This window comes from Haliotis asinina, chromosome 7 (assembly GCF_037392515.1).
Source record: "Haliotis asinina isolate JCU_RB_2024 chromosome 7, JCU_Hal_asi_v2, whole genome shotgun sequence".
Lineage (NCBI taxonomy): Eukaryota > Metazoa > Mollusca > Gastropoda > Lepetellida > Haliotidae > Haliotis > Haliotis asinina.
In genome coordinates this window covers 14,003,776-14,031,172 of record NC_090286.1, presented here as the reverse complement: position 1 = coordinate 14,031,172, position 27,397 = coordinate 14,003,776, and the positions used below count along the sequence as shown (strand labels likewise).

Here is a 27,397-nt window from a genome sequence, read left to right as displayed (position 1 = left end):
ATTAAATGTAACTTGTAACTTGAGTTGGTAGAGAGGCCAGTATTGTCTAAATTCAGACTATGGATAACTATGAATACGTGTAGTTAATGTTGCATGACAGATGTAAAACATTTTTGGCTCTCTCTGTCTTTGTAGTGTTTGCTGACACTGAAATAGCTGCATTGCATAGAGTAGGCATCGCAGTAAGAATGAAGTCACTCCAAAGAGGCAAATAGAATGGATTAGTGATTAGGTTTAGTTTCTTGGTTAACTTTGTGTCATGGTACCCCAACCGTTAGAGGCTCATTATATCAACAAGTAGTTTACGGTCTCTCACAATGAAATTACAATAATGCTGACAGAAGCATAAGCAACATGCCAACCAAGTGAATGTGCTGAGCTAAGCAATCTCTGCCTCATTTGTGAAAAAATAATTAGCCAGTCTTTGCAGCTTTGTGTGATCTATGTAGATCAGGTGAATGAGTCCATATGTCATTGGGTCTAATCATTGAATGATTGATGGAGACAATGAATATACACTTCTGTTTATGGCTAGAGAATAAGTTGATGTCCTCGTCACCAGCCTGGAAATGTACATGAATAATTGATACTGTACTCACAAGCATGCTTATATGGACAAGTGCTTGACTAAACAAGTTGACAGGTGTACTTGCATGAACTGACACAAGTGTATCATCTGGTATTCCTGTGTTGGAAGACATGCTCAGTGAAATTAACACGAAGCAATTGATGTGAAATTAACCACGTGAATTGACGATGTATATAAATGTCAGTGTTAACATGCTTATCATGGCTTGTATAATTATCATCATGATCATCCTACAGTGCGATATCTATGTCTTGTGAAAATCAGCAGTATGTATGTGTAATGCAGAATGATGTAGAAATTTGGCTTTCACATCGGCCATAATAATTTGTATTTGTATGCAATTTAGCAGTAAATCTTGGCTATTAAACAAGGAGGCCAGTACATGAATGTCCTATCATGTATATCCCTGTAAGCGCATATTGTAGCAATTTCCATATTATATGTGGTTTGTGACTGTCCTCAAAATTTGAATCAGATTTCATGTTTGAGTTTGCCTATTATACAGCCATATCTCCATATTTATTGTGTAAATTATTACTGCAAGGGCCATGGAACTTCAACATGTCTGCTGGTATACCTTGCTGCCATACTCTTGTCTTCCATCTTTTAGGACTGAGAGTTGTTAAGTGTCTTTTATGTCAGTCTGTTACCGGTATGAAGTTATGAATCATAGCCATATTACATGCAACAGAAAGTAAGGTGATTTAAAAACCATTTGCTCATTTTGCCAAAGCACTTTGTTCAATTATCTCCTGTTTCTGGTATTTCTGAAGTGATACTGCTGGAATATTGCCTTTAGAAATGTAAACTCACTCACTCACTGCATGTTGCATGTGTTAAATAGAGTGAAATATGTACATGTATTGCTACATCAAAATTTGGCACACGAAAATACAAGCATAATTATTCTTATACATCTTTTTTAATATATTTGAATATTTTATTGTGATTAAAATAATATTTAATGTATTTTGTGCAAAACAGCACGTACAGTGAGTGATTTTAATACATGCCTTCAGAGATACCAAAGTCTTAATGTCTTGGCACCTTAAATATTGAAAAGGCACAGATGTAATATTTTTGGATTCATTTAATAGAAAATATTATGTATTTGGATGGAAAATATTATATATTTGGCCAGCTATATATGGTGTTAGTTTCCGTTCAATTTTAACCTCTATCTTAATGGACCATTCAGTTTTCTGTTACTTATAGTATTGTAGTCCTGTATCAATGGTCTCTATGGTACTAGAAATCAATATATTGATTTATCATGATACTTCTCAGCATGTCCACTCAATATATTGATATTGTATTTCATCAATTAATGCACTGCCTTTCCTTTTATTAACTCAATCCATGTGTTATAATTATGGCAGTTGATATCTGCTTCAATACTCCATTGCTCTGTTTGTATTTATAGATCTCTCCTATGGCTATGCCAGCTTAGTAAGCAGTTATTTATTTTTGACATCTGAATAAAAATATTATGTCACAGGACATGGTTAAAGGTAGACATGGATTTTGTGCCATGTATATTTGATTTTATAAATTAAACATACAGGCTGTATCTCTTAGTTGATATTGAACAGAGCCATGACTGAAGATTGTATTACCCATAGACTTTCTAACAAGTGATTAGAGATCTGTCTATGAACTGATAAGCTGGTGGTTATTTGCAGTGCATAAAATAGGGCCCATCCATTTGCATGAGGTGAGCTAGATTTCTGACAGACTGTCTAGATTTACAGCTAGCTAGCCCGCTGGTCTGGTAAAAATTTAAGATGTTCCATACATATGAGTAAATTCAAAAAGTGTTGGTGACAGGTCTGGTTAAATCCATTTTGGGCTGGTAACATTTTGAGGTTACCAGCCTGGGTGTCTAGGCAGGGCTTTGTCTTATTTCATACACTGTTATTTGTATCTGCTTCAGGCATTCACTGGAATTGATGACATTGAGACATGTGTGGCCATACTGGAACAGCATGACTGGAGTCTAGAGGTGAGCTGTTACAAACAAGCCCCATACAGACCTAGATTAAGGTCGGTCACATCTGTGGTCAGGTGTTTGTAGACCGATCACTCTGGTGCAGATAATTTGCAAAGGCAGAAACTGGCAAGTCAGTTGGTAACAGCCTGAAAAAAATATAAGCACAAATAGGTATATTCTTGTGTGAAGATCTTCTTACCAGTGAATGATTTCGTGTTCAAATACACAATAATCCGACTCTTATAATCTATTTTCCATGAGTAATGTCAGCAGGACATCCATAGTAAGGCACTGATTGTCCAAATGACTGAGACAGTGTTTCTTATTCTGACTAGGATTACATAAATTGTCACGATGAAAAAAGTTATTGCTATGGCAATGATAGACAGTTACGTGAAGTCATGAGTTGAAATTAGTTCTTTGTAATTATTACATACTTACATTCACCAAATAGAATGAAGGTCTGGTGTAGGACTGGCTTTCAGTAACCCATGCTTGTGATAAAGAGGTGACTAACAGGAGCTGGTGGTCAGGCTTGCTGACTTGGTTGATGACAGCCTTTGTAATCCCAACTGTGTATGTAGATGCTTATCATGTCAATCACTGTATTGTCTGGTCCATAGTTAAGTGTAGAGGCCACCATCATATAGTAGAATATTTCTGAGTGATTTTGAGCAACAATCAAAGTGCATTCTAATTTAAGCTGCATTACTTTACAACTGTGTTCCTCTGTTTGTAATGAGTTGTGGGACGATGTATCATCTTACCAGTATACTGAACCCCAGAATGGCCATACTTGAGAATAAATTATTCAGTGATATATGAGATTTCTTGTATATATGCCCAGCTGCATATAATCTGCATTCAGTAGTCTGTACTCTCAGGGTTCATTTAAAGGAACTTGATTGAATTTAGCCTTGAAAACCTGGCTGCATCAGACAAAACAGGTTGCACCCTAGTCTATTAAATTAATCAATGCCCTTAATTTTGAAGTGCCTACTTTCTGAAGCAGGGGTATGTATGTTACTGTCAGATTGTGAGATCAGCCATTCCATGAAATAACAAAACATTTCTGACGTTTCATGAAATGACAAAGAGGGTCCCCATCATTTTGTGTAAGAGCAGTCAGTATACTTCAGTCATTCAGACTGAAGTATGTTGTCATACTTCTTGTTCAGGTCAACTAAACTGGATTGGGGGTGAGACTTTATTGCTCTCATTCACTCCGAGGAATGGGTCTTTTTGCGGCATTTGTGAGATCGTATCACAACTGTCCAGTCAAAGGTGGTCGTACCCTTGGATAGCCCCTACCCCTGTAAGTACAGGCTTCCTGGGGCTTCCCAAAGTCATATATTCCCTCATACTGGGCATGCGATCCTGGGGGAGAACCCCCAGTGGTGGATGATTGCATATGTGGCTTTGTGCATCCCTAGCTCAGATGGGCTAGATACCTCCATGTTCCAATGCATCCCGACTTTCAAATGTGCCTTGGTTTTTGTTCGACTGGAAGTGCTATCAGTTTCTTTTGCTCCCCTCAGCAGCTCCATGGTGTCTAGCTTATGTTGATTTCAGCACAAGTCATGAGGGCACAGGTCTGTGTTATCACCCGTACCTTGACAACTGACTACTCCGAGCGATTGCCACTCACTTGAGTCAAGATTCAACATTTTCCATGATGAGTATTTTCACCAAGCTGGGATGGATTATCAGTCTCAAGAAGTAGGACTTCAGTTGTTCGGCAACATGGTGGCAAAAGTGGACGTAGTTTGCATGCAAAGTTGAGGATGCGACTGATACAGCAAATGTTAGTTCAGTTGTGGTCCCATTAAAAGAGTTAAGAGATGATTCTCATGACTCCAGAGTGGTTAATGCCTCACCTACAATGGTGGGCACACATCGGGAACTTATCCAAAGGAATCCCTTTGGAGTTTCTGACATTGGCGGTCTCAATTCGGACAGATGCCTCTCTCACAGGGACTTGTCAGTCATTCTTGATTGGATGTCTCGTTCCCTCCAGCTGTTAAGTTGGAAGACAGATTTTCTTGTGATGGTAACATCTGGCTAGAAAGTTTGCGACATCAATATGTTGTCAGCAGATCCTGAACTCACTGCCTTTCATAAAGACAGAGTTAGTATTCACTTGCCACTCTTGCATTCTAAGATTGCAGGCACTTTTCACATAACGGCACCTATTGAGCTTCCAACTTTCCTACAGCCTCCACTGTCTGATACCTGTCTTCGACATGCTCACAGCTTAGATGTCCGTAAGACTCTCAAAGCTTATATCAAATGATGAGCATCTATCTATAAGGATTAACAGCTGTTACAGCGGCAAGGCTGGCCTTTCGGAGAACAAGCAGACCATTTCTAAGTGGCTTGCCTCTGCCATTTGTATGGGGTGTGTACATAAAGGCTTAACTCCCCTAGAATGTTTGAAAGCTCACTTGGTTAGAGCAGTGGCCATATCTAAAGCATATGCTGTGGCCCTGCCCATTGATAAGATCTGCTCGGCAACTATTTGGCACCATCAGAGCACATTTATTGGACACTACCAGCTTGATAAGCCTTCCAGAGAGCATGCTCAGTTTGGTTGTGGTTCTCACTAGTGGACAAGTTTGCAACTCTGTAGGCAATAGAGCTTTCACACCTCCTATTGCATTTTTAAACTTGGTGAAAGCTCATTCCTTGGTGATGGTTTGGTGATGGATTTTTGCAGGCAATTCCTGATAACATTACCATTCTATGCACCATTCCTATGCATAGCTCACTGGGTCTATAGCGAGATTAGTTAACATGTCAATCATGACCCACATCCAAATTCATATGGGGGTGCAAGGTTTTTAATATGTTCTTTGCCTACCTGGCTGTAAAGCTAGGAAGTTATTGTCCCTCTCCCTAGCCATGCTCCCGCCTAATTGACAGCAGCATTTAAGTGACGGTGTAAGTGCATTTTGTTTGGGTAATTGGGATGAGTACTGTATACCAGACAGAATGCCACTCCTGACTCTATGTCTGTGGGAGTCTGTCTTATGCTTATAAGTACTCCAAGGAGGATCTCTTTTGATAAAGAAATGAACAAACCTGCAGAGGTTTCCAAGTCATTGAAAAGAGTCCTCCTTTGGGAAGGGCCGCCCATCTTCCCTTATTCTGTCTGCGTTAGTTCAGCATGAAAATTGAGGTACAAGGTTCACGCTTAGAGTTACCTGCTCTTGGCAGTTGGGGCCACCAGGAGCCCTGTAGAGGTTCCTCAATAAGACAAAAACAAGTTTTCTCTTAGTGAATATATTAATGAAAAATATAGATAAAGGGTTCAAAGTTAACACTTTGAGATGGCAAATTTGCTGTTCAAAATCTTATTTTGCTACACACAGTAGCAACAACTTGCTGTTTGGTATTTTTTAGTGAAACTGCTTAAATTTATCAGTTAGTCAGTTATCAGTTAGTCAGCATTTTCAAAGTATAGATCTCCACTTGTGCTCTTCCTCTCATAAACTTACCCATACTGGTATTTCACTTTTACCAGAAAATGCTCATCAGAGCTTCAGTTGGTCACTAAAACTGCAACAGAGAACCAGTCAACCTAGTGTACATGTGCATAAGTTTTACATTACTGCTTCTGATGTTTGATAATAGACATTTGTCAAATTCCACTTGAGGATGATCAAACATTGTCTGCTTGTACAAGGAGACCTAATACAGTTTCATATGGTCAAAAACAGTAATAGGACTGGGAGGGAGGAACTAACAGCAATATGAAAGATTATTCTGCTACCTGCTAAGGGATTTTTCTGCCTATTTTATACCAGATAGCAAGTACTTGTAACTTTCTAGAAAATTCATTTTGAACACTGTAGTTACAACTGTTGTAGGAACTTAAAATGAACAATTTAATGCTTACAAGTATCCCAAGGAGGACTCTTCTCAAAGAATCAGAAACCTCTGCAGGGTTGTTCAAATCTTACTCTTACATGATTAAGCTGAAGCATGCAGATTAAGCTGAAATATGCTGAAGAATAAACTGAAACATACAGAAGAATAAACTGAACATGCTGAAGAATAAACTGAAACATACAGAAGAATAAACTGAACATGCTGAAGAATAAACTAAAACATACGGAAGAATAAACTGAAACATGCAGAAGAATAAACTGAAACATGCAGAAGAATAAACTAAAACATACAGAAGAATAAACTGAAACATGCAGAAGAATAAACTGAAACATGCAGAAGAATAAACTAAAACATACAGAAGAATAAACTGAAACATGCAGAAGAATAAACTGAAACATGCAGAAGAATAAACTAAAACATACAGAAGAATAAACTGAACATGCTGAAGAATAAACTGAAACATACAGAAGAATAAACTGAACATGCTGAAGAATAAACTAAAACATACAGAAGAATAAACTGAACATGCTGAAGAATAAACTGAACATGCTGAAGAATAAACTAAAACATACAGAAGAATAAACTGAAACATGCAGAAGAATAAACTGAACATGCTGAAGAATAAACTGAAACATGCAGAAAAATAAACTGGAATATGCAGAAGATAAATTGAAACATGCTGAAGAATAAACTGAAATACGCAGAAGAATAAACTGGAAGATGCAGACGAATAAACTGAACATGCTGAAGAATATACTAAAACATGCAGAATATTAAGTTGAAACATGCTGAAGAATAAACTGGAATATGCAGAAGAATAAACTGGAATATGCAGAAGATTAAACTGAAACATGCAGAAGAAAAAGCTGAAACGTATGTTGAAGCTGGGTAGGTGTATATGCATATGCACATTTAGCACACAACTGTATCTTCTTTTTGTTGTCAGACTGCAGTCAACAGCATCCTCCAAGATGGAGCATCTGCAACCATCAACCCTGTTCCTCCTTGCAATGCCACAGCCGGGGAGACAACAGAGATGGCAGACTGTCTCATGGATCCAGACGACCACAATAAGGGCTTTGTGTCTGATGATCCAGCACTGGTCGTAGAGGGGGCTTCAGCTGCTGGTCCTTCCACAAGTTTTGCAGGCCGCAGTATGACTAGAATGTTGCACTTCCAGGTGGAATATCGGGACAAGAATATACCAGTCATCTTGCCAGACACAGAAACAATTGGTAGGTGTCTTGCTTGATAAATCAAATATGATCTTTCTCAGTGAAGTGAAGAAGGGTTTAACTCTCTGTATAAATTATTCCAATTGTATAACATGTTCATGTATGTGTTTTGCTGCTTATTAAATGCACACATATTTTTAATTACTGCAGCTGAGGCACTCTGCCACAGTTTAATATAGGTAACATCTCAAAGATGTGTCGACCAGTCCTTGCTTTGTGGACATAACACTGACCATCACACATGGTAACATCAAGCACCATCTTGTAGCATCATTTAGTGGGAAGAAGGATCTACACTTCTGTATTCTGCGCTGTGGTCAGATGTTCTGTTCACATTACAATAGTGTCAGTATATTTCAAACGGAACTGTTCAGTGACAAGGCCTCTTCATGAATGCATTTATCTGTCACTCTGAAATATTGCGTCATGTTACCGGTTTCTTCACCTGATGCAGTAGTGTATTCCTTTCAGGCAAGATCAAAGAAACCCTGAGTGTTGAACTGGGCATACCAGTTGACCAACAGGAGTTGAAGGGACTAGTCAAAAGAAAAGTTGAAGACAGGGTAGGTACTCTATATATTGCTTGACAGAGTCTGAGACAAAACATGAAGCCTGTATGATATCAGTACTTTCTTCTTAGTTGAGCTTCTTTCTACATGGCTGCATCCTGATCAGTCAGTACTTTTCAAAGGTATAATGCTAATTATAATAAACCTTGCAGAAATCTTTGGGAAATAAGCCTACTGTTGAAGTGTTGTGCTGTTTTGATGGGTTGGTCAAGCAACCTTTTTGTTTATACTTCCCGAGGATGTATTGAGGTATACTTTGTTTTTCGCAGACTGTGTTACGAGACCTACATCTGCCCAAGCAGAACAAGCTCTACCTGCTTACACCACAGATCAACAACCCAACGCTGACAAAACCCAGTGCTTCAGTCAGAGAGGAGTAAGATCACTTAGTCAGTTAATTCATATTTTCAGGAGGAGAACTTGGCAATTCTTCACATTGTTGAGTTGCACCACTGTGCCATTCCATACTCTGCTATATTTTGACTATTGATGCTTGGTAGGTTGGTTTGTCTGGTCCAGAGAGTATCAGTCAACTGGAACATTGTTGACTGTAGCTTTATACAAGCTGCCAGCATGATACCCAGTGGATGTCAGCATCTGGCAATATATTCGTGTGACATCACATCGTCAGGATAATCCTGGCCCACAATAAAAACATTGGAACATCTTTTCTAATACTAACTGACAATTACTGATAAGAATTACACCAATATCCATTATGGGTTCTACTTCACTGCTGTTCAACTTCAATCACTGTTTGTTCAGTGTTTAGTTTTTGTGTCGATGCAGAGCGTTATTATCCTGATTCTGTTTTTCAGCCCATGTGAAATGTTTGACCGGGAGTACACCCTGAACATCAAGTACATCGATGGCAGCAAGTACCAGTATTTCCCACTCAAGTTTCAAGGGAGTAAATCAGTCCGAGAGGTTTGTTGAAGCAAATATACTTAACAGCAGAACAAACAGAACTGGGTTTTTTTTCAGTCATGTTATTAAATAGAAGACATAAACATGATTGCTTACTGTTATGAGATTTCATTTTTTCAAAACTTCCATGTCTTTTGCTGTTCAATATACTTACTGTTTTATATGTAAGTTTACTTACTTACAAGTTTCACTTGCTACCAGTGTTTGATATTTGGCTAAATGAGCACAAAATATTTTCACATTGATTGACTGTAACAGTTTTTGATTGAACTTCCTTATTACTTGATTGTGTCTTTGAAATAGGTTAATTGTATGCGAGACTTGATTAGCTTTGTGACACTGTGTGTTCTCTTTGAAGATCAAGCAGGCAGTGTTTGCATTGACTGATGTGGCCTCCAGATTCCAGATGTGGTCAGGGTGGCCGGATGGCGTCAAGGATGAGGTGAGTGTGATAAACACTGACTTCTCTAGGTGCAGAAATGTTAATGTTGGATCCAAATAATAAATTGCCAGTACTGTTTATATGGTAATGATGAATTTCCTGGATTACTATATGTCATTATGCCCCTACATATTTGATCAGTTTCTTTCTGTCAACCACTGGTTACGTGGGTCCCATTACAGGCCAGTATGATGTAGCTTGAACATAGGTTCTGATAGGTTTTGCCCCTTGTAGGCCTTCATCTGAGTATTTTGAACCTCTCTCTACCCCTTTTTACTCTACCATCACTCTCTTCCTTTCCCTCACTCTTCCTGCCCCTTTCTCTTTTCCTTTCCATCCATCTTTCTCTCCCTTTCTCTCTTCCATTCCCTCTTCCTCTCCCTTTCTCTCCTTCTTTCCTGAACCCTTCCTCTCCTTTTCTCTCTTCCTCTCACCCTTCCTCTCCCTTTCTCTCTCCCATTCCTTCTTCCTCTCCCTTTCTCTCCTCCTTTCCCCACTCTTCTTCTCCCTTTCGTTCTTCCTTTTATACCCTCTTTCTCTCTGTCTCTTCATTTCCCTCACTCTTCCTCTCCCTTTCTCTCTTCCTTCCCCTCTCTTCTCCCATTCTTCCTTTCATTCCTTCCTATCCCTTTCTCTCCCCTTTCCCTCCTGCTTCCTCTTCCTTTCCCTCACTCTTCCTATCCCTTTCTTTCTTTCCCTCCTTCATCTTTCTTTCTTCCATTCCCTCTTACTCTTGCTTTTGTCTCTTCCTTTCACCCACTCTTTCTCTCCCTTTCTCTCTTTCTTTCCCTTGTTCTTCCTTTCCTTTCCTGACCTTTTCCTTGCCCTTAATTTCTCTCTTCCTCTCCTATCCCCCACACAACCAGTCTGTCCCATCCCTTCCTTTCCCTCCTCTTCTAATCTGTCTCTTTCTTTCCTGTCCCTTTCTTTTCCTCTTCCTCTCCCCTTCTTGATCTTGCTTCCTGTTCCATGTTTCATCTTCCCCTCATTCCCTTTCTCTCCCTTTCTCTCCCTCTTCCTGTCCCGTTCCTTGGCACTCCCAGTCCCATGTTTCTTCATCTTTCTTCCTCTCCCTGCCCCATGTTTCTGTTTCTTCCTCTTTCATTCTCTCCTATTCCTCTACTTTCTTTCCCTCTTCCCCACCTTTTCTCTCACTCACCCTCATGCTCTGTTCCATATTTCTTTCTCCCTTAAAATTCCTCTATCCATCTCTTCCTCTTCATCTCCCTTTCTCTCTTTTTCCTCTCCTTTTTTCTCCTGTCTGTTCCTCCTCTTTTTTCTGCCTCTTTCCTCCCTTTTTTCTTCTCTCACGCTTCCTCCGTTTCTCTTCCTCTTTCTCTCCCTCTCAATCTTTCCCACTTCCCTTCCCTCTGGAGTCTCCCCATCATGTTAACATATATCATTGTATCCCAATTACATAACCGATACTCATGCTGTTGACCACTGGATTGTCTCATCCAGACTTGGCTGTTTACAGACCGCTCCCATAAAGCTGAGGTATTGCTGAGCACGGCATTAAACAACTAACAAACAAACAAAGCATATTGGAAGCGTTTCTTATTGATGTATTTGACTTAATGGTATTACTATTCCCTTTGAAAACCTTCATACATGTTTCTACTTCAGGACCTCTTGGGCAGGACAGGTGTATGTTATCCAAAACATGATTTTGAGATGTACAGGGCTTCATCATCTTCTCAGAACAAATCAAAAATGACAACTGAGGTATTGTTTGTATTTCAACTTCAATGCCAGACTTACAAATCAGCAAGTGTCATACTTACAATAGTACAATTGCATTAGCATTGCTTGATGATACCTTTCATATCAAAACTGAAAGACCTTTGACAGTGGATTGTTTGTGTATTTGTCACCACCCTCACCCTGGCGTAACATATTAAAGAAGCTACTTGAATCATGGAAAACCCCGACTAGAATATATTGTGATGTCCTGGCAGATGGAGTGGTAGATGTGTGTCATATCTGACTGGCATCTGACTGTTGCAGGAAGCTGTAATGGAAGTTGATAGCAGTGATGAGGACACTACAATGGAGCCCTACACGTTGGAGGATGACATCTTTGCCCCAGAGTCAGAACTTCCCCAAAGCAGGAAACACGAACCACTAAGTAGGTTAAACTAACAATAACAGGAAAATAAAATGCTACCAAATCTACAAAACAGGAAACTCGTACGAGCTTTTTTTAGCAATTATGAAATGTGCTTTAACCCTATGAAAGATAATGGTTATATTGTGCAGTGTGGATAGACAGTATATGGGAGAGATGCATTACCTTAGGCAGAATTTGACTTTTGATAAATGTGGGATGTATCAACTGTCATCACTGGAAGTAATATGTTCTGATGACGATGTAAACAATATATAATGTCATTGACACCAGTGGTTGATAGTGTAAACAACGCATCAACACCATCACCCACCACCTGATGACAGTAATGATCATGTGACCACTAAACTGTCTTTTACATGGTGAAGGCTTAACTCTGGCAGAACATTAAAACAACAGTGAACAAAAGGAAACAGATGTTACTGTCTTTCAGCTTGGGTCAGCTCTCCCAAATACACCCATCTCTATTCTTTATGCGTGTGGTTTTGGAAGTCTTCTGCTGAAACATATTATCACTGAGGGACAAAGTGGTCCTTGAACTCCAGTCTGGAGAAATATTTACCAAAATAGGAAAGGTAGTAATTGTGGTAACATTTATCTGCGGTTGATGTCTCCTTGGCGTTTTTGTTTTGTTCCTGTTTTGACTTATCATTTATTTTATTAGTGGGATATGAGAACTGCGCCATTCCCGAAGAGTGAGGAACATTTATTGAGATGAAATGATGAAATGAAGAAAGTATTGCTGACACAATCATGCTGCTGCTAACTTAAATGAAAATTTAGGAATGAAACTTAAAGGGGCACTGATGCGGAGCATTTTCTGTGGACTGGTGTAAACTTTTGTTATTGTTTTTCTCACATGAGTACCCAGATGATATCCCAGAATTCGTGACTGGTTTGTGACCTCTGCTGCACAGTCCGTATGCGCAATTGATAGTTTAATTATAGACAGATCAACTAAGGTGAAGTCATTTTTACTTCATTACAAATGCATTATGAAAACAAATGAAACACTTTGCAGGTTAATCATCTGCCAGTGGTAGAAATGGTAAAAAAATATTAGGGTCTAAAACTAGCAAAGCCAATGTACGTCTCTATATTTTGTCTCATAACCCAAATTAGTTTATTGTCATATTTGTATGATTTTGAAAATTAGTAAAAGAACACACGGTCTGTTTATACTTATAGTAAATTTCTAGCATAACTGTAACATTTAAACATTGTATAGCCTGCCAATGTGGATCCTATTTCACACACATACGCGATCTAGTGTGTGTTTTCTGTCATATAGATTCTGCTGAATGCTACAACAAATAAATTAAAACAAAATGCAAATAATGAATGTAGAACAGACTAATTTTATAGCAACAATGTCAGGCTACTACCTTGTTCAGGAATGTATCCATCAATATCCACATAAAAGAATGATATTCCAAGCTGGTAATAATCTGGCTCTGTATTGTGTTTCTTACAACAGTCTAATTTACGAAAAAGTAATCCATTGTTTCACGTCTTTCACACTGGTGAAAACCTGATAAACCTCTCATTGGTCACCCAAGATAGCACACCTGGCAACTAATTGTATGATGTACGCTATTCTAAGTAATTTAGTTAACCAATAATGAGCAATCAATCAATCAACGCAATGGTGGTTAATTCTTTGAAGGGAGGATGTTGTTTTTACACTCGCACTTTATGACGGGGTGTAGTCAGTATAGATTAGTACACACTGCCTTTTGACAACACTCAAAACTATCTGAATACAAAGCTGTGCAATCTTTCGGACCGAAACTAATGGCTTGCTACATGCCTCTAGACATCATATTTTCACGTATCATGATTTAATATTGAGGTAAAAAACACAGAAATAGGATCAAATTGGATCAGTCCTTATACCATCCAAGCATCAAAAAAAAAACTACACTGCTGGGATATTTTGTTACGATCAGACAAGGAATACCATGGATATTTTTAAATAATGACTGTTTAGGTGAAAAAATTTTGCAAAGATGGACTGGACCCCAGTCCCTTTGTCACGGTCAAGGGAGTGGGCGCTGACCAATTTGCAGTTTGGATTCATAATTAGACCGTTGGTGAGAAACATTATTCACTCCGCATCAATGCCTCTTTAAAACAGTTAAAAATAACAATTGTTTTTTGCATTGGGGAGGGGGGGGGAGGTTGCGTGTTTTTCTGTGTGTCTCTGTTTGTTGGTCCATCATGGTATGTCTGTTTATTAAACTGTGGGACAAATAGCCTTTAGACATGATCAAGATTTCTTATATATCCATGGCATTGCTAACTAACTTTGAAAAGTAACAATGAGCACATGTACATGACTATCACTCAGCGTCCTTGACTGTTAACCAGATCCAGTGTGTGTAGTTGCTTTTTGTACTTTATCTAAACTTCTGCGATCACAAATTTAGCAGAATGAAAAGTGGACAGTATGATTATTTTATATTGTAAACAAACCATAGATAGTGTGCATTCAGATTCAGTACACAAGTGGCGTCCAGGTATTTAAGTTATGTCCTTGTTCCAGTCATCTATCTTTCAATGCAGTTATAATTTCCAATAAGAGATTGTAGTCACTTGTAAGTGACCATGGAAACATATGCCTAGGTCAGATGTTGATATGTGTCGTCATTGATTATGCATGTCAGCCAATTTAAGGGTTGTTTTTGCAACAACCATCACTTGACTGGACCTGCAGGCTTAATGCCCCCTGAATTCCCTTTTTACCATTGTGTACAATCATGCTTATGTTGGCTTGGTAGGAGTAATACTTTGATGGATAAGTGCTTCATTAATGTTGTACATCAAGAAGTTGTTGTTTGGACAGATTGGACAGATTGGACTTAAGGGTACAGGTTGTAGAATTGGGTGTAGACTCAAAGTGAAACATTCTTATGGGAGGCTTGACTGTCTTTGAAGTTTTAGAAAATTGTTTTCACTTTTGATTTGCTTTTTGTTTTACAGTGCCTGAATCAGTAAATGATGAAACAGAAGCCTTGGAACATTTTACCAAAGAATTCAAAGAAAGGTAGGAATCAAACCCTACAACCAAAATGTTGTGGCAAGCTAGTTTACATGTCAAAAGATCCAATGTGTCATTACGCATGCTATCAGTGTGTGTAGGAGTATATTGGATGGTCATGATGGGTGGGGTAGTTGCCAAGGCATCCCCATCGACCCCTCTTCCTCTCTCTTCCCATATTTCAATCCCTCTTCCTCTCTCTTCCCATATTTCAATCCCTCTTCCACTCTCTTCCTACATCTCAATCCCTCTTCCTCTCTCTACCCACATCTCAATCCCTCTTCCTCTATCTTCCTACATCTCAGTCCCTCTCCTTCAGAATTCTACATCTCAATCCCTCTTCCTCACTGTACCCACATCCCAGTCCCTTCCTCTTTCTTCCAACATCTCAATGCCTCTTCCTCTCTCTACCCACATCTCAATCCCTCTTCCTCTATCTTCCTACATCTCAATCCCTCTTCGACTCTCTTCCTACATCTTAATCCCTCTTCCTCACCCTACCTACACCTCAATCCCTTCCTCTTTCTTCCAACATCTCAGTGCCTCTTCCTCTCTCCATAAGGACCTGCATAGTCATCTGGATAGTGTGCTTACCCAGGAAGTGGAGGTTAGGTGGTTCGATCCACTATTGCAGATAACTCCAGAATTTATTAACTGAGAGTCGGTACACTGATTTGGGTAGCAATGTTAAGCTGCAGTTTTGTATCTCCTAAGACTAGTATTATTAAATGAGGCTGCACGGTCTTGCTGGTAGATTGAAATACATTTTTTAAATGATATGTTTTGCAGTATTATTTCTGAGAACCAGTATTGGGAAAAACATATATGAAGTTTTGTAGTTTCAGTTAAAATCTACATATTTTATTCACATGAGATGTTTTGCCTTGTTATTTAGTGACAAAACTGCATCCTTGTAATACTATAAATTGTATAAAAAGGAAAATAGTATCCATTACTATCCAACGTGAGTTTGAGATTACTGTTATCAGAACCATAATGCATATGTTTAGGGACTTATAATGTAGAAAATAGGATTGACATGCACAATTAGTGCCAATCAATGTCAAACACTTATGGTCCCAGTATATCACAATACAGATCACAATACAGACACCTGTATTGCAATATGTTGCCATACAATTTTGTTTCCGATACACAGTATTAAATGAGCACTAGTCTGGACATGCAACCCCAAAACACCTCCTTCCATCTTTCCTCCTTCCTCCATCTTGCTATTATCTTTTGGTGAAGAGGTATATTGTTAACCCATCATCTGATTTGTGCTAATATAATCGTATGTTGTTCCACCAAGTGCCTGAATAGTGCCTATGTTGCAGGTACGGAGACTGTCATCCTGTGTTCTACATAGGCTCATTAGACAATGCTATCCGTGATGCCTTACAAGTGAAAGCTAAAGATGTGAGTCTCTCTGGGTCATACATGCATTGAGTCTCACAGCAGTAGCCATATGGGAGATGGCATTGGGAAATCTTGTGTCCATACAAACCAGCAGCAGGAGGCTTCCACAGTGTTAAGATTAATAAACCGAAGTCACAGATACATGTTACAATCAGAATGTCACCATATTCGCAGCTCACTCATTTTGTGTAACTGTGTGTGGACACCTTATTTGTTTGAAGACTGGAAAACATAGCAACATATCTTCCACATGTTTTCACGTGAAGTGTTTATGTAGTGAAACCAATCCATGGTGTAACAACAAAGTTGTCCATGTGATGAAAATGGCATCAGAATGGCAAGTTTTAGGCCCTATAGTCTCCAGATTATTTATACAGTGAATTGGAAACCGATAATGTAATTCAAAATATAACTAATAGTGTGAAATAAGTACATCTGTTAATAGCTTCAGCAATTTTTAGGTGAGTATTAAATACAATAAGTCCTCTTCAGACTAAGGATTAACTCTCACAGATTTTGAGAAAAAAAAGCAGCTTTTCTTTGTCCATGATTAACAAGTTTGTGTCTGTGAAAGAAATGTAGCTTCTCTTTGACAGTCTTGTTTGCTTTTCAGAGAAAGCTATTTGCCATCTACCTCCACCATGAAGGAAGTATCTTCTCCAATGTCTTCTGCTCCCAGCTGCTATGTTCGGAAGGCATTGTCAATTACCTCAGTAGCAATTGTTTAACCTGGGCATGGGATATGACGTTTGAAGCTAATCGGGCAAAGTATGTCGAGTTTGGAACAGTCACTTGTGTACATGTATCCACTTATCTGCCATGTCAAGTTCACTTATCCTTGTTGTCCACACAGTTCAGAATATTCTTAGTGACATGAAGAGTTGTGTCCCTTGCTTGTGGCTTGAGCTGTTGGTTTGAATGAGAAATTTCTGCTGGTCTAGTTTATAGTATAACCCTCATCGCCATATCTGTGTCATGTTTTCCACAAAATGGTAAACTACAGAAATGTTACTCTTGCTTTCATCCTATATTGAACTGAGAGACAGGCATTATTCTGTATAGAGATTGATGGACCTTCCATCAGAAAGATAGTTATGTGTGTTTGGAAATTGGTCATCACTATCAGATGTTGTTGATTTCAGGTTAATCACAGTAGCAACTCGTCACTTCGGTAGCGTAGCAGCCAGTCAGATTAGGAACTACAAAACAGACCAGCTTCCAGCACTGTTATTAATAACAAGATCTCGGGCTACCAACGAAGTTGTTGATGTTATTCAAGGTGAGCAAGCAGATCTATTTTGTCACCGTTCTGCAATGTCAATTCATTTAGTATTTGATAACATCCCAGGGAAATTGTGTTGGAGATAGTTTCTCATGTCCAGTGCCTGTCTCCTCAGGGTATTGTGTTAGGGGGTAGCTTTTCAGTGCCCAGTGCTCACCTTCTCAGGGGAATTGTGTTAGGGGGTAGGTTCTCAGTGCCCAGCGCTTTTCTCCTCAGGGGTATAGTGTTAGGGGGTATGTTCTTAGTGTTCAGTTCTCGTCTTCTCAGGGGAATTGTGTTTGGGGGTAGGTTCTTAGTGTTCAGTGCTCGTCTACTCAGGGGAATTGTTTTTGGAGATGGGTTCTTAGTGTCCAGTGCTCATGTACTCTTGGGAATTGTGTTTGGGGGTAGGTTCTTAGTGTTCAGTGCTTTTCTTCTGAGGGGAATTGTGTTCGGGGATAGGTTCTTAGTGTTCAGTGCTCATCTACTCAGGGGAATTGTGTTCGGGGGTAGGTTCATAGTGTTCAGTGCTTGTCTCCCCAGGGGAATTGTGTTATGGATAGTTTCTCAGTGCCAGTGCTTTTTCCTTGTCCTGACTCATGCTTATTGCTTATCTCCTCTTCCCTGGCGAAGGTAGTGGAACACTGAAATCCCTTGAAGTTCCCTTCTAAAAGATGCAGACATAAAATACACTCACCCACGTATATCCTCCCCTTTCCCGCGCAAATGGTCATGTGACCTGCCATGCTCTTCACTCTCTCCTTATCACCCAACGAGGGTGGCTGGAGTTACCTGTAGTCTACACTACGGCGATAAGTTTTTTTAATTATTTCGGTCCTTTAACTATATTTATGTCGTATGTGGTATTTGGTTTATGTGTATGTATCACAATTTGTTTATTTGTGATTATTGTGGGTTGATATAGCACATGTTTCATCAACCGAGACTTAGTTTCAATTGATGAAATCGTGTTTACAGTGTAAATTATGGCTGTCAGCGGTTGACTCGCTTTTAGTTTCTCCGGCGTGTAAGCCCTTATGTTCTTCCACTATTTGCTGTTCTTTTCATAGGCGTGCGAAAGTCTCCCCATTAGGGGGTTGGTTCTCTTTTTTGTAACTTCAGCCAGTATTGTGACTGCAGTAAATGACTCAGTTCCAAGTTGAAGCAAGATACTTTTGTTGCATGATGTCCTGTCTTTTTACAGTAAGTGATACCTTTTTTATTCCCTCCTCAGGCCATGTAACTTTAGATGAACTAATGACGCGGTTAATACATTCAGTAGAAGTTTTCACGGAACAGCAACAAGCTGACATGTTAGAGGAGGTAAGTGCTTCTTAAAAGATAAATAAAGTCAAAACTAGAAGATATTGTAACAGTATACCAGAACACAGATGTTTTTAATACAGAGACAGACATAAGTCAGATATTCTATAGTATCTGATGTCTTTTCCTTCAACTTTGATACAGCGATGTTTCACTGATTCTAAGTAACTGAAAAAGGATTGAGGTTGAGGCAAGTTTTCAGTATTTATGTGGCCCTCACTCAAAGCAAGAACTTGATTAGTCTCATATAATACTACAGTTTAAAGACTGTGTGAGGAGAAAAATTCTATGTCATATGCTTCTGTTTGTTTCAGCGTGAGAGAGAGGCGAGAGAACAAATCAAACTAGAGCAGGATGAAGCATATAAGGAGTCGTTAGCTGCTGACAGGGCCAAGGTGAGTGTTTCAACACACACAGAAAGGTCTCAACAACATTGGTTAGGACGTAACAAACTAAAGGTTAATCAGGCTTAAATCATTGTATCTCTATGTTCGTGTACTTGTTACCAGTGTGTCAGTGTCCATGTTACCAGTGCTGTGTTACCAGTGTGTGAGTGTCCGTGTTACCAGTGTGTCAATGTCCATGTTGCCCATGGTGTGTTACAGGCAGAGGCCCAGAAGGTGGAGAAGGAGCGGCTGATGGCAGAGCAGGAGAAGGAGATGCAGGCCCAGTTAATAGAGGAGCAGAAGAAGCAAGAGGAGCTAGCTGTCAAAGAGGTTGTCCGCATGCCTTACACATTCATCTTCTTATGATGTTACTGACAGTTGCCAACAGTTTTGTTGCTCTAGACTATTCGAGTTCCAAGGTTCCTTTTAGGAGATAAACATCATGTGTTTTCTTTATCTAGGGAAAGTGGAGGACCCAGTCGATTTTTGGTGACCTTCATATAGTTTTCAGCATATGAAGCTACATGTTAAGATTGCCAGCAAGATCTCAAGAGCAATTCATTGGATTTTCCACATAGACTCAGAAGACTTCCCTTGATTGTTATTCAATAAGCAATTTCTTTATTACAGCATATTTCGTGCACTTTGACACTCGTGTCTAGGTCAAAGTGACTCTTGAAAATATCTGTGCATTCGAACAACTACAGAGCAAAAATATCAAGAGAGGTTGACTGGCCATGTCTTTGTTGACATATAACTTCATCTTAAACTCTGACATGTGCTTTCATTCCTTTGTAGGTTTGATTTGATAATTTGCGCCAGGGGATTGTCATCAAAGTGACAATGCATGTCTCAACTTAAAAACATAGAGTGTCCCGATTACATCTAATTAATAGTTTTAAGGGTCCTTGCAGATAACATTGAGGATCCTGTGAAGTAAAGGTGTACATTTCAATCATTTCTTTAGAGCCTTCAAAGTATCGTTGATCATGTGAACATAGGGATGAAATGATGCATTTAATTACTCTAAAAGGAACAACCAAACACCTTGCAAAGTCATAGATGTGTTGTGGGCACAGTGAATACTTTTGTTCATCCTTTGGACTCAATGAATGTTATTTTCTGCATCCATTCTCCATGTTTGTGAGTAAAACCATGCATCTTCCTATCATAGTCTTACAATTTTTTTCCAGGCTATCCAAGCTTCCTTATTAAAGTCATTACCAGATGAACCTCCCACAACCTGTAAGGATCCTGTCAGTCGGATACGTTTCCGTCTCCCAACTGGCGAGGTGACAACACGGCGCTTCCTGGCATCCGAGACAGTGCAGACACTTCTACATTATCTAACAACCAAAGGGTTCCACACAGAGGAGTACAAGGTGCTATCAACTTTCCCCAGGAGAGATGTGAGTATACATAGGTCAGCTTGTCTACTAGATGAAGAGTTTCACTTTCTTAGGTTACAAAGTTGATATTCCATGCATATATAACAGTACAATTTCAGATGTCCTCCACCTTCATTAGCCCTGAATAGACCCTTGATCCTGATGCTTGTTGTGTCATCTGACCCCTGTGGTGCTCAGAATAGGTCCCTTGTTGACCTTGTCATGTCATCTGATTCCTGTGGGGCTTCTGAATGGAACCTCTGTTCCTTATGCTTGTCCTAAGAACTGACCTAGTGAGGCTCAGAATATGTCCTCTGTACCCATGCTTGTCGTAACTCTCAGCATATGTCTTCTGTGCCCATGCTTGTCCTAAGAACAGACCTAGTGAGACTCAGAACATGTCTTCTTTGCAAATGCTTGTCCTAGGAACTTACCTAGTGAGACTCAGAATATGTCTTCTGTGCAAATGCTTGTCCTAGGAACTGACCTAGTGAGACTCAGAATATGTCTTCTGTGCCCATGCTTGTCCTAGGAACTGACCTAGTGAGACTCAGAATATGTCTTCTGTGCAAATGCTTGTCCTAGGAACTGACCTAGTGAGACTCAGAATATGTCTTCTGTGCCCATGCTTGTCCTAGGAACTGACCTAGTGAGACTCAGAATAAGTCTTCTGTGCCCATGCTTGTCCTAGGAACTGACCTAGTGAGACTCAGAATATGTCTTCTGTGCCCATGCTTGTCCTAGGAACTGACCTAGTGAGACTCAGAATATGTCCGCTGAGCAAATGCTTGTCCTAGGAACTTACCAAGTGAGACTCGGAATATGTCCTCTGAGCAAATGCTTGTCCTAGGAACTGACCTAGTGAGGCTCAGAATACATCCCGCTTGTTCTAAGTGCATACTAGTGAGAATCAGGTGATTGAAATCTTCTATTGTCATGCTGCCCTACCTCATGGGTTATTGCTCATATCAACCACGGGTTCCTGTTTGAGACTTGGCCGAGCAACCAGCAGCATGACTATAGTGGGAATATTGTTGACATTGTTGATATTGTTGAATATATTGTTGAATATTGGAACATACCACTCATTAACTGACATATTTCATATTACGTGTGACAATATTTACTTACAGATTACCCAGCTAGATCTAAACATGTCATTACAAGAAGCCAAACTGTTCCCACAAGAAACACTTATTCTTGAGGAGAAGTCGTAACACTCTGTCACTGACTGGTTGCCGGGGAAGTGCAAGGATGTTTTCGTTGGATTAAGTGAGAGTTGTGATGTTGCTGAACCTACTATGACTCTCCGACGGAAGACAGTTTTTCTCAAGCAAAAATGAAAATGAAAAACTTCCTGTTTTGTTCCATTGTTGAATGGAAATGTTTATTGTTGGTGATGAAATATGAAAGATGTGAAATTTTAATTTGTAAACAAAGAAAATGTAAGTTACGCCAAATGCAAGATAGTATAATCACAAAATTACTTGTGTTGAGGAATAGGACATGAATGTCCTTGGAAATGTGTTGTTTGCATCTTGAACACTGAAGAATTCATTACCTGGCTGCCATTTTAAGTGTTCCTTGTTGTTTCATGTCTGGTCAACTTGATGTGCATGCCTGCTCACACATTGAAAGGTACCTATCAGTTTCAAATGGATGTCAAGCTTGACGCTGACATTTACTTCACGCAAAATCTTGATTACATTAAACAATGTAAGTATTTTCATAGTCATAGTAGCAAATCAACTAATCATGAAGACTGACTGTCTAGAATAAGAGTATTTACAGTAATGGAAACTCCTCTTGTTTATATGCGTAACATCCACCTCAGATGAGGTTTAATACTGGTTGCAAGTCACAGGGAAACATTCTTGTTAGTGCATCATTGACATTCAGTGTCAAAATGTGTTTGTTGTAACAACAGACCAACCCTCCATAGGTCTCGTCAGCTGATGTGTTGAACACAACCCTATTTGAAGCATACAGAGGACAATATCTGATTATTCAATCTCGAAAATGATTTTCGACAGTAATGTCATATATACAGAAATGCATTGATTGGCATGCAAAGGATGCACTTTGAAAGAAAAAATGAAGGTTATTGATTCTGTATTTTCATGCCAAACTTTGAGGTTTTGTCATACCTGTATTTAACAAACAACTGTGACAACAAAATCCTGAATAGTGGAGCTGATTGTCTCGGCCTTGATCAGGAGGTCAAGGCCCATGTGAGTTGATGTGATTTTGGAGGATTGGTCGAATCTTCACACAGAAATGTATTGCAGCTGAACAAGATTCTGTTGAGACTGATTGCTGACGTACCTAACACTGCTGTCTCTGAAAAATATGTCAGTTCCATGATACTGGTAATCTTTCCTGGAAATGTCTCAGAACAGAACTGGAGACCTATGTGTTATGGTAAAGCAGACTTCCTCAGTGAAAAGGTGACATGTAAACCTGTTATCTCCTGATGTGCGAGGATACTTGAATCATGGTGATGTAGTGTTGTTGGCCCTGTATCCCATTGTGTTGTATATTTCATTCAATGTGGTTTCATGAAATATCTGTTTTTGTTGAAATACCTGTATTTAAATTTTGGCCATGTATTGTGTTAAGTGAGGGTTGTCAACATGTAGTTGACTGCCTGGGGTCTATAGTGCATATCAAGGTTAACCAAGGTTTTATAACTGATGATGTTAAATACTATATTGTCATGTTCAGTAGAACCTGCTAAGTCCAGAAAGGTCATTTAGAATCAAGATTTGCCACAGCTGATGTTAGTTATCTGCAGAGTGACTGTCTAAAGCCTCCTTTCCTCATGAGGCCCAAAGTAAGTAGTTCTGTGCTTTTGATCCTAGAGTGCAAGGCAATTGTAGCTCCCATATTCTGAGATACTGATAGTTAGTTAGTTGGTAGCACTATGATCATATTGTGAAAGTGAGTCCAGGAAAACACAGGATCTGTTTTAAACAGATTGAACCACAGTTGCCTCCTATGTATTATGAACAATCTCAAGACCTATGGCAGTAAGGTAAGAAGTGGCGAAAATTTTCATAGGCTAACAGATACAACACTTTTCCTTGAAAATAACACATGTGCATGAGATAGAAATAATGTCCAGTGTTATGGTAGTGGATGAAATGCAAACATGACACATATCTATTTCATTTTTATCCTAATATAAGGCCAGATTGTCTGTAGTTGATATGTCTGACATCAGTACATGGCCCACAGTCATGTCAGAACTGGGATTATTTGTGAGAGTCTTGGACAGGTCAGAGACTTAACATCAGTACACAGCCCACAGTCGTGTCAGAATTGGGAATGCTTGTGAGAGGCTTGGACAGGTCAGAGACTGGCCAGTATATCAGGACTGCATCCATTTCTCATTTTAACCAAAGTGAAAAACATCTGGTTCTGTGTAATATGACAGTTATAGCACTACAGGATGACATTGATCATCCTTCGGTAACATTGATCTATGGAAGTCCAAGCACTAAGATTTCACTAGAAATACAGTATCACTCTGAAGATCTGAGACACCTCCAAAAAGTTATATTAGGCTCATTAAGGCTGCTGAAGTTTTGGTGAGAGTAAGCAAACGTTCAGAGAAGCATTTGTTGTCGTCATAGTTTGTACATGGACTTTGCAGGCCTTGTGTAAACATATTCAGGAGTGCCTATGGTACACTTGTATTCATTTCTAACCCTTCACTCTTGTTGGACAACAAATTAGTGTGCAGAGTTAGTTCTTACTGTTGAGCATGTTGAAAACATGCTGTAATGAAACACAGCAGCACCAACAAGGGATTGACGGCAAAGATGAGTGAGTTTGAGTGAGGAACATTTTTGCATTTATTTATTGAAATGATTGTGGACAGATGAAAACTGCACTTTTTGTTCTTGTTTATATGTTAAATATTTTCCGTGTTCATGAAGTAATTTTATGAATAGCTTGAAACTCATAGTTCCGCTGTTGAAAGTAGAAATTTGTGTTCATGCATATAGTCTCTGAGTTAGTTATCTCCCTTTGACCTGAAGTCACTGTGTGAGGGCAGCTACTCTTTTTGGGTAGTTCATTTCACAGGTGGGTATTTCAGTGTCTTGCCTTATTATCAGCTCCAAAGATATTCAATTCTTCCAATCTCAAGGTTCTTCATGATAAGAAAATATTCATAGTATTTCAAATTTGTTATGTAGTTCATTTATAGCATAAGAAGTTTTATTTTAGTATCTGTCCAGCATTGGCCGTTAAGGAGAATTTATTCTTCCAATGTCAAGGTTAGTTAAGGTGAGAAAATACACATAGTTCCGTAGTGATGATAGTCCTAGCAATATTGTTGACAGCAGTTTATAGGTATTGTTATGTTTGAAGTGTTATTTTGCTGTTGACAGGCAACGAATGTGAAAGATTGCAGTTTTTCTTTGTTGATATGATATTTTTATATAGCCACTTTGATTGTGGAATTCATGACTGTTTCAGAGTGGAAGCTGTTGGTGTTTGTTTCAGTGTTCTTGTGGTTCATTTCTATCTCAACCCAGCCACAGTACCCAGTCTTTGTCAGTGTCTTTTAAAACAGTGTTCTGTACCTAGCATCCTGGGTCTCTCAATATATATTTTCCTGTGGATTCATTTAGTTAAAATGTTATTGGATGATTTTCACTCCACTTTAAATCAGTACAGAATGTTTAGGTTTTGGGGGGAGGACTGTGGGGTTTTCTTGTACGAGTTTTGATTGATTGTGCAACTCTTTAGAATATGAATGTCAGGATATTTTTAAGAGAAGAAGGATTTTTGTGTCAAGAGTGTAAATGAAGTGTGTCAGTTTCCTCTGTATCTTAGTCACATGTATTGAAATCATATTCTGTATGATTTTAAAAAATATTTCATAACTGTTTCCAGATGTCTCACTGTCAATTTAGTATAATTATAAAAGAAAAGATTTCTCAATGTTGTGTATCATTTCTGTGTGAAATGAGTGGTTTAGTGGTTGCTTTCATTCTGCTGCAAGAGCACCAGCGACAACTGGCATTGTTACAATTTAATAGTCAAGTATTTATAACACATGGGCATTAATCCTGTAACATGACTGCCATGATCTATATGTATTCTGTCAGTGTAAATGATTACTGTTTGTAATGAACTAAAGGATCTGGGTTCAGGTTCACCGTCAGTGCAAACAGCTAGAAAATTTTCTTATCAGCATCCCACATGAAATGTGAAATAAAAACTGAAAAAATGCATTATTGAATGAGTTAAGAACAGCTGTAGTTTCAGAGACAATATCAGGAATGCTTCTTACATATTCAGTGTAATAACGTTTGTCTCACCCAACTGCAAAAGAATTATCAAGGTCAGAGTAAGGTCTGTTGTGTCAAAGGCATTTTTACAAGAAAGACTGAACTAGAACAATATTTGGTGCCGTATGTGAACCCTCTTCTGTAAGTCTTATGAATAAATTAATGCTTGCATTCAGTGTTGAAGCATGGAAGTAAGGGTCCTTGTCATGAAGTTAAATGTTTAGGTACTTCAGTTTGAATATAATAGCAGCAAATCTGAGGACCCCTTTTAATTTTTGAATGTGCATTCAGATGCATCCTGAACATATACACAGCGTGCCGTTTGTCGCTGTAGTCTGTATAGGAATCGGAATTCTAACATGGATATCTCTATCAAACAGCCAGGAGACAATACTTTTGGAAACAAGCACCATTGGATAAATACCAGATCTGTTTTAAGAATATGTAGGTGACATGATTGAACAGTTACACACCCATCATCACTCCAGTTTGTGAGTTCGATTGAATATATACTTTTACATGATTAAGACAGCTGAAGACTTTTCTAGACACATCCAAATGGTGTGTTGCCTGCAGGTTTTGTGTGGTCAGTGGTACCATGTTCAACATGTTCATATAGTGTATATATGACCCAGGTGGGAGAGTAATAAATGACAGTGTTGTTCTTGTGGGAACCACTCCCCTGCTTGTACAGCTGTGTATTTAAGTGCATTGTGAAAACACCATCTTTTAGAGTATTGAAGTGATGATAACATGTTACTATGGAGACGTATGCTGGCACAAAACATTAAAAACTGTTTTATAAAACTGCTGCCTGTCATGTTTTTGTTTCATTTGTAAGGCAAGATGCCTAAATAGTGGGGAGACAACAGAGAATTCCTTGATTTACATGCCTGTATCGCCAGGAGGCAAATAGCCTAAGCTCCAGGTCATTCATACGTTCTGATGAATCTCCACTATACCCTGGATGCATCTACGGTTAAGCTCTATAAATTTATTACCTCCCTTGGCAGGTTTTTTATTCAGTCAGTTGGGAAGTTGAGTGAACCAATCATAACTCACTTTCGCTTTTTAAATGACATAACCGATTAAACTTGGCAACACAAACCATGCACAGGTTCTCTGAAAAAGGCAAAAGGAGTTTTTGCATATATATTTTTTAAATTTTAGGACCTATCAATGTGTCTGTACGATTTCCCCCAAATGTGAGTCGCACTGCAAACAAACCTTCATAGCTGAAACTGCAATCTTTTTTGACACTGGGATGTTCAGTTGTAACGGAAGCTTAGCCGATTGGCGACTGTGAAAATGCAGATCCCGCAATGGGAGTAATAAAATTTTCAGGCCGAGTCGTAAATGCGTCCAGGGTATTGTGTAGATTCATCAGAACGTATACCATGCAGATATCGAGGATGCAGGTCATTCAAATCAAGGACAATTTTTCTGCCATATTCCCAAGATATAGTGATATTCGTGTGGAGATTCCAGAGACATTTTTTGTCCAGT

General features: G+C 39.0%; 1 protein-coding gene across 1 annotated transcript in view; it reads left to right on the top strand.

The window, feature by feature from the left end:
- LOC137290741 (FAS-associated factor 1-like) overlaps positions 1–26,699 on the top strand; it is a 30,280-nt gene extending 3,581 nt beyond the window's left edge. The window contains exons 2-18 of the mRNA XM_067821856.1: positions 2,523–2,591; positions 7,417–7,705; positions 8,177–8,268; positions 8,544–8,650; positions 9,093–9,201; positions 9,560–9,643; positions 11,270–11,368; positions 11,651–11,771; positions 14,754–14,817; positions 16,149–16,230; positions 16,844–16,998; positions 17,373–17,509; positions 18,726–18,814; positions 19,129–19,209; positions 19,420–19,530; positions 20,394–20,609; positions 21,722–26,699. Coding sequence (XP_067677957.1) covers positions 2,523–2,591; positions 7,417–7,705; positions 8,177–8,268; positions 8,544–8,650; positions 9,093–9,201; positions 9,560–9,643; positions 11,270–11,368; positions 11,651–11,771; positions 14,754–14,817; positions 16,149–16,230; positions 16,844–16,998; positions 17,373–17,509; positions 18,726–18,814; positions 19,129–19,209; positions 19,420–19,530; positions 20,394–20,609; positions 21,722–21,805 — 1,989 coding nt within the window. The 3' untranslated portion in view covers positions 21,806–26,699. The remainder of the gene's footprint in view (positions 1–2,522; positions 2,592–7,416; positions 7,706–8,176; positions 8,269–8,543; positions 8,651–9,092; positions 9,202–9,559; positions 9,644–11,269; positions 11,369–11,650; positions 11,772–14,753; positions 14,818–16,148; positions 16,231–16,843; positions 16,999–17,372; positions 17,510–18,725; positions 18,815–19,128; positions 19,210–19,419; positions 19,531–20,393; positions 20,610–21,721) is intronic.
- The last annotated feature ends 698 nt before the right edge of the window (positions 26,700–27,397 follow it).